The sequence below is a fragment of the Chroicocephalus ridibundus genome, chromosome 6 (assembly GCF_963924245.1).
Source record: "Chroicocephalus ridibundus chromosome 6, bChrRid1.1, whole genome shotgun sequence".
NCBI classification, from domain to species: Eukaryota; Metazoa; Chordata; class Aves; order Charadriiformes; family Laridae; genus Chroicocephalus; species Chroicocephalus ridibundus.
Window position 1 is genome coordinate 46470157 of NC_086289.1, and position 9164 is coordinate 46479320.

At 61.6% G+C, this 9164-nt stretch overlaps 1 protein-coding gene across 1 annotated transcript; it reads left to right on the plus strand.

Moving 5' to 3' along the window:
• Window positions 1–6197: 6197 nt before the first annotated feature.
• FAM43A (family with sequence similarity 43 member A) lies at window positions 6198–8501 on the plus strand. Its single transcript, XM_063339819.1, has one exon. It carries the CDS (start codon window positions 6506–6508, stop codon window positions 7592–7594), a length of 1089 nt encoding a protein of 362 aa, XP_063195889.1. The 5' UTR covers window positions 6198–6505; the 3' UTR covers window positions 7595–8501.
• Window positions 8502–9164: the final 663 nt, after the last annotated feature.

Consider the following 9164-nt stretch of genomic DNA (forward strand, 5'->3'; position numbering starts at 1 on the left):
GGACAGTCCCTGCAGATATTTTCTGCCACCTTTGTGGGAGCTGCTGAAGAAATGCCCAAACTGCCCTCGTTCTTGCAACAGATCCATTTCTGGGCACTTCATAAACACTAAGGAATTATTTTTGTCCGCTGATGCCAGCAGCACAGCGAGGATGGCTTTGAGCAGAGCGGTGTTGAAGGAGATACAGACTGGGTGATCCCAGTAACAGAGACATCAGAGTTTTTGCCTAGAGTCTTAATTGCCTATTTCTAATTGCAACATTTCTCATCCCACTCCTATTGCTCTGCTGTACCTACTGGAACAAGATGGGCTGCTTCTGGTTTTACCTAAACACGACAACTTGCTTCTCCTAGAAGACATTTCTGCATGGATTAATCACAAGCGGAAAAGGGCCACCAAGGAAGAGCTGCTGTCGCAGGAGCTGTATGGCAGTGGCTTGGCACCTGCATGTGCCTGCCAAGAGCACGGACAGCCACGGAGAGCATGGAGGAGAGGGGCACGCTGCTGCGAAGTCATAAACCTGTTGATTTGCAGCCCGCTCCCTTACGACGCAGCGGTGCCCACGGCATGCAAAATGAACTCGATTTTCGCTGCCGGGCCTTGTTCTGACAACTCAGTTCTTTGACAGCAGTGCTCGGGCTGGAGCGCAATGCTGTCCCGGGAGAGCAGTCACCCCCTGCGCACCGCCGAACCTCTCACCGCTCCTTTGGAGCGCGTTAGCCGAGCGCCCAGCGCTGCCGGCTCTTTGGAGGGGGGCCGTGGCTTTGGGACTTCTCACGAAACCCATCGCACGGACGAAGTACAATCTGCTGTCCTTCTAGCGCACCGCAATCATCGACTTGTGTCAAAAGGGCTGGCTTCCCTCCCAACTTCTTCTGCCCTGGAGCCAAACCACCGCTCCAGTTTTTGATGCAAATCCTGAGAATTATTTAGCAGCAGCAGCTCTTTTTCAAAAGCCGACGACACCAGTGCGTTTTTGCCTAAAGGAAACATTGTTCTTTCTGGACAACTTTTCCTCCATTTTCCTCTAAGGGAGCACTGGGAGATTTCAGGACTGTGTCTCTAAAATATTCATGTGATGGCTATTCATTATTCATGTCGGCTCACAATGCTTGATTCAGCGGTACCGCCAGCCTCAGCCTGACAAGCAGACCCATTAAGAAACCCCCCCCCAAAGCACCCCTGCAAGAACACCAAGACAATTTTGCTCTGTGCACAACTGCAGCTGCTTGAACCCTCTTCTTTCCAGCTGTTCTCAAAAGCATGCCGGCACCGTAGGAACAGGGGCAGCCCGCTCCGCAAGCTCCCCCATCTTTGGGTTCCCTCTAGGAAGAGGAGCACCCGGGGGGATGCTCTGAAGCTGGGCAGCCCGGCCAAGGCTCAGCCCTGAGAAGGCACCGACCCTGCCGGGGCCCTTGGGCGAGTTTTTTAGACTCCGCTTCTTCCACCAGCCCTATGAAGATAAAATCACCTCCCCGCCTGGCAGGGTGGGGGAAGGTAAATTAGAGAGAGCTGCCTGTGTCTTTGAAGGCGCAAAGCGCTGGGCAGGAAGCCGGCAGGGGATTTCTCCATCTCCCCGCATGCCGGCTCTGCCCGGGCAGGCTCATCCCTGCTGCCCACTGCTGCCCGCACCAGCTCCCCCTCAGCGTGGGCAGGGATGGCCCCATGGCGGCAGCCCCCAGGACGGGGCGTCGAGCAGAGGGTACCACCCCAGCACCCCTTCGCTGGCAGCATGGCGGGAGGACGGGTGCCCAGCACAGCCCTGCTGGACCAGTGACACCTCCCTGAGTGTGGCGTGACCCCTCCAGGGAGGGCTCTGCCCCCCTGGCCTCCGGCTGCCCTTCTAATTATAGCTGCGGGCGCAGGAAGCGCCGTGGCAGGAAGCGGGGTGTGCCGCCCTCGGTGACTGAAAAACAACGGCGGCGGAGGTGTGCCACCACCGCCACGGCCCCGCTGAGCAGCACAGCCACGGCCCCGGGGCTGCCACCGGGCTGCGGCACGCCGAGCTGCGCCAGCATCACCCTTCGTGCACACAGGGGGACCCAGGGCCATCGCCACATAGACCCCCGCCATGGTCCTCACACCGCTCCGGTATCGCCTGTGCCCCCAACCCCGACCCCCAGAGCCCTGCCGGAGCAGGACAGGGTGCTGCTCCCCTTCGGAGAGGCAGGAGAGCTGCAGGGGTGGCATGAGGCAGCCATTAAGGGACTTTAAGGACCCTCCTCCCTGAGCAGGAGATGCTGTCCCCCACCCCACCAACTCGCTCCCGCAGCAGGTAGTCGTTTGCAGCTGCTGTCGGAGACACCTGTGTGGCAGCCAGCAGGGCTGGGAGTCACGGCACCCTGCTTGCCCCCAGTGAGAGCCCACGGGGCCCAGGCACCGCTCAGCCCCTCCGTTTCGTGGAAAATCCTGACAGTTCAGCGTTTCCTTTGTCCTGCTGCAGAACAAAGAGTCGAAACTTCGACGTTTAGCACAGTTACAGAGCCTCTGAAATACTTTGTTTTGGAAAATACTGAAATGCCGGTTTGAAACGTTTCGCTTTGACTGTGTGACTTCGGCTGCTGCCGCACGACGAGCTCTGTTGCTTTCTGAGAGGTGAAAGCCAAGGATGTTTTCATATGCTGACAAAAATCAATCCATGCCCATGAAGTATATCATATCAACTTGTCATATCAACTTTTCCCAGTGCCTTTTTCCCCTTGCTCTCCCCAAGCAGAGATCCACATCAGCTCCAGGTCCCACTGCTGGGCACAAAAGCCATCCCGGAGGCAGGGCTGCTCTTCGCAGGGTTTTACCCTCTCCCATCAGGTAGAGGCCCCGGCATCTCCCCGTGCCACCGGAGGGCAGCCAGCACAGGCAGCCTGGCATCACCCCCCCGGAGCCCAGCGTGCACCCCACAGCCTACAGGCTCATGGTGGGGCTCCAGCGCAGACCAGAGAGGCCAGGAGAGGAGGAGGATGGAGGGAGGAGGGTCTGCCAAGGGCCAAGTGCGGCAGTCGCCACTGGGCTGCGAGGCAGAGATGGTATCTTACAGACTTTCCCACGCCTCGCACAAGCTCTCCAGGCAGGCGCACGCAGGCAGGCAATGCTCGGTAGCTGCTGGGGTATTGCATAAATCCAGAGCAGGCTGCTGTGCTCCCCCCGGGGCTACAGGGCTGTGCAGATAAGCCCCCAGCGTGCGTGTCCTACACAGCGCGGGTGGCTGCTGGCCTCACAGGCAAGGTGGGAGCCTCGTGCTCACTGGGAAGCAGGCAGCATGCCCTGGCCCCACGGGGCAGGATCCCCTCTCATTGTGCCTCAGCTTCTCCTCCTGGCAGTGAAATACAGATATCCAGCATCTCAGGAATAGCCCCACGCTTAGGGCTGGTACCTTAAGCTTAACTGGGCTGCTCCCTGCTGCCAGACTGCACCCAAACGCTGCGGCACAGCTCCTCAGCCCAGCACAGGACTAGGAGGGGTCAGCATCTCCTTTGGGAATTGCTATCACAGGCCACCACAATTTGCAATGTGCTCTTCTGTTGCCAAAGCATGTGGCGATCCTCCATGCCCAGAACGGAAGCAGCCACCACACAGCAGGAAGGAGACAGTCCTAAAGCTAATTGGGCTCATTACTGAAGCAAGGAAGGCTGCAACGGTCTGGCACACCAACTGGTGAGCAAGCATGGCGAGGAATTGAGCTGAGACAGTTTCCATCCTCGAGCAGGACTGTCACCACAAGACACCTTCCCTGCAGCTGCACTCCCAGCCAGCCCCGAGGCAGCCATGCCGGGGGTGCTGCTGCTCCCCGGACACCCGCTGGAGCCCCCAGTGGGTCTCTGAGGCGCTGAGAAGGAAACCTCTGCCCCGAGAAGGCACCACAGAAATGGAAGTGCTGCTGACCTGGGGGCTGGGGAGGTGGTGGGGACGGGAAGGGGATTGGAGCTCCTCCTCACCTTACACGCTGCTGGGGTTTGCAGACAGGTTTGCCTACGGGCTGTCGGAGAGACACGGGGCTCAACAGCCTGCACAAGACATGCTGTGAAAATTCCAGGTCTTCATTCCCAAACATGGAGCACTTTAATTGGGATGGCAGAATCCCCCCTGGCACCAACCTCCCTCCAGAGGCAGCACTGCAGGGAGGCGTGGGGGCGTCCTTGCCCACTCCATCCCACCTGGACCTAACACCTGCCTGCAGAGCCACCAGCCCGAGACCCAGAACAGGCTCCTCTGCCCACAGCTGGAGAAGGCAGGGCTTTGGCAAGCCAAGTCTGGCTCCCATGGAGAGGCTGCTGTGCCCACACATCTCAGAGGAGCGGCCGGGGTTGCTCTCGCCTTGCAGCTCGCCGGCACTGCTCAGGCAGGTGGCAGCTGCTGAGCAGAGGGCAGCCATGGGTCTGGGGGCATGAGCCCGGAGCTGTGGGCTTTCAGCAGGACACCTCGAGGGGAGAAGGCAGCTCTGCGGGTGCCGTGGGAGTGCCACACCATGTGTGGGTGTCACATGTCACCCTAAGCCGTTGGATGTATTTTACGTGCGCAGCAGCGTCTTCTGTTTTCACCTTGCAAGACAAAGGAGACAAAGGAAAAGCACACTGGATGCTGCTGGAGGTGAAATGAATTAGCTGCACAAACCAAAGCTGCACAGCAGGACGGTCCCACAGGCTGGCAGGAGCTGTCTGCAACGTGGCTGCAGCGTGGTGCGAAGCCCCTCCTGCCCTCGCACCGACAGCACTACGGGGGGTCCCAACGGGTGCCCAGCACCCAGCCTGTATCAGGGCCGACAGCAGGGACCCCCCCCCAGCTGGGGCAGGCTGCTGCTGGGCTCCGCTGGCTGGGGCAGACCTCAGCCCCTCGCCTGCCCTCCTGCAGAATCCAGTGCGACTTTGCCCTGGAGGCAGAGGGCTCGGTTCAGCATGGTGCCGAGCCAGGATGAGCATCTCCACGGGCGCTGGGCTTTATGCCAAGGGGTCCATCCAGCTTGCCCTATCTGTCCAAGGGCTTGTGTGCGCTGACTGGTGCGTGCCCAGCCTGTGCAGCTCTCCGACTACAGTTTTCCCATAGGAAAAATGGAACGTTCACTTCTCAAGGCCTGCAACAGCCTTCCCAGCAGTGTGAACGTGCTGCGCTACAGCCACCAAAGACAGGAAATGCAGGGTGTTACAGCTCCACACCCACCATCGGCCTCTGGAAACCATAGATGCGGTCAGGTGTCCCCTGGTACGAGCTGTGGCTGAGCAGCCTCCAGGGACGGCGTCAATGACGCTGCCCTCCAATGAGGGGATATTTTTGAAATGTAAGCAAATGGGCAAGTGCTTTTAATACCGGTCACTGTGGTTACTTGCAGTTCCCAAGTAATCTGCTAGATGGCATAATGTAATAATAATAATGATAATAGCGATAACGATACACGGGTTTGTTTTAATTGATCCAAACTCGAGAAATGATTTGTCAAATAATTTAAGCAGGCGTTTACTTATTTTACTGCACGAGTACGTACCACTCCCCTTCTGCCGAGCGTTTATTCAAACCCTGACGACGTGCCGTTCTCTGCAACCCTGGAATTTCTATTCTTTCTGGCAGAGGATATGATCCATGACACGAGAAGCTATAGCAACGACACAGAGACCAACTTTCTCATTGTGTCTGTGACTGTACCCGAGCAACCCCAGCAAGAAATTACAAGACAGTTCCTTGTTATTCGGCTGCCGCGTATAAATAAAGAGCTAAGCATTACTCATACATAATAGCTTTTATTTGCTGCAGGCCCTTCGGCTCTCAGAGCCGGACTAACCAAATCAAAGGGAAGATTATGTTGCAAGAGTGGGACTCCTGCACGGCACGCCCAGGCCGGGAAGGCTGCTGGGCTTTGGGGACTCCGGGAGCGTGGGGCCCCGCCGCCACCGTGGGATTTTTACCAGTTTGGGAGGTTTTGAGTTCCCGGTCCGTCCCCCCCCTCACCCCTCCCGTCTGCCCTCTCCATCCTCCCCGCCCCGCCGTAACACCAACCCTCCACGCGTGGTCGTGGGGACAGAGAGGGGGGGAATCGCGGGCCGGTTCCTCGCTCCCCTGCGCCCGGTGCCGCAGCGGCCGGTGTCCCCCGCTGGGGGCCGCGCTCGGCGGGCCGGGACGAGCGGAGCCGGGAGGGAAGCGGCAGGAGGGGGGGGGGGGTGTCCGCCCGTCCGGGCTGGCACCGCCCCGTGCCCGCCCCCTGCCCGCCCCACGTCGCGGCGGGGCCGGGGCCGGGACCGGGTGGCGACGGCGGGCGGCGCAGAGCGGCGGCGGCGGGCGGGCGGCGAGCAGCGTGGCCGCCGTCTCGGCGGGCCGCGGGGCAGCGGGCGCTCCGCCCTCGGTGCGCGGGGGCCTCCCCCTCTCCGCGCCCGCGGAGCGCCGGCGCCCGCCTATATCTACGGCCGCGGCGGCCCTCCGCCCGCAAGGATGTGAGGCGGGCGGGCAGCCCAGCCGCCGCCGTGGCATGCCCCCCCGCGCCCGGAGCCGTCGGCGCGGCGCCTAGCCGCGGCTCCGCGGGGCGATGCTGCCCTGGAAGCGGAGCAAGGTGGAGCTGGTGGCGGGCGAGGGGCGGCGGCAGAGCAAGCCCAAGGGGTACGCGGTGAGCGTCCACTACTCGGCCCTCACCTCGCTGGCCCGCGCCTGCCCCGAGAGCGCCCTGCACCGCGTGGGCAGCATGTTCCGCTCCAAGCGGCGGAAATTCCGCGTGACCAGCGAGGACCCCACGTACACCGTGCTCTACCTGGGCAACGCCACCACCATCCAGTCCAAGGGAGAGGGCTGCACTGACCTGGCCGTCTGCAAGATCTGGAGCAAGAGCGAGGCCGGCCGGCAGGGCACCAAGATGAAGCTGACCATCAGCGCGCAGGGCATCCGCATGGCCCACGCCGAGGACAAGGGGCTGCGCCGGCCCGGCCACCTCTACCTGCTGCACCGGGTCACCTACTGCGTGGCCGACCCGCGGCTACCGCGCGTCTTCGCCTGGATCTACCGCCACGAGCTGAAGCACAAGGCGGTGATGCTGCGCTGCCACGCCGTGCTGGTCTCCAAGCCCGAGAAGGCGAAGGCCATGGCCCTGCTGCTCTACCAGACCTCGGCCACGGCGCTGGCCGAGTTCCGGCGGCTGAAGAAGCGGGACGACGCCCGGCACCAGCAGCAGCAGCTGGTGGGCGAGGAGAGCATCCCGCTGGTGCCGCTGCGCAAGCTGCTCAACGGGCAGTGCTGCTACAAGCCGCCGGTGGAGCGGAGCCGCAGCGCGCCCAAGCTGGGCTCCATCACGGAGGACCTGCTGGGCGAGGAGCAGGAGGAGCGGGCCATGCACTGCGACTGCGAGGACATCCTGGAGGCGCTGGGCGAGCCCGAGGGCGAGCTGCTGCGCGCCGGCGCCGGCCGCGGCGAGGGCCCGGAGCTGGGCCAGCTCCTCCGCGATTTGGGCGAGCTCAGCCTGGGCAACGACCTGCGCTCGCTGCGCGCCGACCTCCGCGTCCGCCGGCTGCTCTCCGGCGAGAGCACGGGCAGCGAGTCCTCCCTGGAGAGCAACGGCCCGGACGGCGCCGCCCCGCCCTGCAACGGCGCCGAGCAGCCGCCCCCCGGCGACCCCGAGACCGGCTGAGCCCTCGGCCGCCCCGGGGCTGCGCGGTCCCTTCCGGGCGTGCACGGCCCTGCCGGGGCGCGCCGGGGTCCCTCCGGGAGCGCACGGTCCCTCCGGGACTCACCGGGTCCCTCCGGGTACCCTCCGGGAGTGCATGGTCCCTCCGGGAGCGCACGGTCCCTCCGGGACTCACCGGGTCCCTCCGGGTCCCCCCCGGGAGTGCATGGTCCCTCCGGGAGTGCACGGTCCCTCCGGGACTCACCGGGTCCCTCCGGGTCCCCCCCGGGAGTGCACGGCCCCGCCGGGGAGCTCACGACCCCACCGGGGGTCACCGGGTCCCTCCGGGAGTGCACGGTCCCTCCGGGAGCCCTGGTTCCCTGCGGCGCCCCCGCGTCCCGCAGCATCCCGGGCAGCGGCCGCCCCTCCCGGTGCCGGTGGCCGCCGGAGCCAGGCCCCAGCCCGCCGCGTCCCGAGGAGGGGAGGCGGCCGCGGGCTGTTTACCTCCGGCTCAGCCCTTGAAGATCTGCCAAATTCCTGGAATAGCTTTCCCCTGGGAGGGCGGCGGGAGGGAGGTGTTGCGCCTTGTTTACAGTCAGAAATCTCACATCCGAGAGGGCCCCTCCCGCCGTTTTCTACATTAAAGTCACTCCATCGTGCTGTCGTGTCCGAGAGGTTTGCACTGTTGTGAATTTTTTTTTTTTTTTAATTATTATTATTTTTAAGTTAGACCCTTTTTTTGGGCCCCGGTCCTGTCCCCGGTCTCCATGCTCTAGATCTTTTGCTGTGCAAAAGAAGACTCTACTTGTGGCTGTTCACCTGTACATAGGGAAATGTATGCAAATACATTTTGTTATTTTTAAGAACACCACCATTGCGATCTCCTCTGTTTGCACATACGTGAAGAAAATAAAGATGACAGTTAATTTAAAAAAAAACTGTGGCGATTTGGCCTCTGTGTGTGTGCGTTCCTGTAAGGAGATGGGGGCGGGACATCCCTTGGGATGCGTTGTAGCTGCTGGAGGGCACCGCGCAGAAAGGCCCTTGCAAGCACCGAGCGTGATTCCTGAGATTTCCAGCTGGAAATCTCACACTGTGGGGAAACGCACCGGGCCCTTAAGGTCTCTTATAAAAGATGCAAGAATGAGATTTTCTCTCCGCAGCCTCCAAAGATGGGGGCAGGAACGTGCGAGGAGCCTCGTGTTGGGGCTCTCTGGCTGGATCAGAGGCTGGAGAACGGTAACTGCGTGGGGCTGAGGCTGCCGTGGGGCTCAGGCGTGGGGCGAGCACCACACAACCCTCCCGGGGTTCGCAGTTGTCTGGTCCCTCGCCGCTTGCAGCGCCAGCCCGAGGCGATTCCATAACCTCAACCAGGGTAAGCAGTGAAGTTGATTAGCCACGGGAGCGCCATGGTATTTTTAGCTGTAAATCTGTTTGTAAGTGGCAGGCTCCCAGGGCAGCAGAGATGTTCCGGTTTCATTTGTCCCCAAGTGGAGGTATCAATTAAGACATAATTAATCTGGCATTTCTGATGTCTAAATGTTTTCCACCGTGCCTGTGCTGCAATCGGACGAGTTGCAGGAATGTCAATGAA

Bases quoted from the DNA above. Each gene is read 5' to 3' on its own strand.
- FAM43A (XM_063339819.1), top strand. From the start codon at position 6,506: ATGCTGCCCTGGAAGCGGAGCAAGGTGGAGCTGGTGGCGGGCGAGGGG.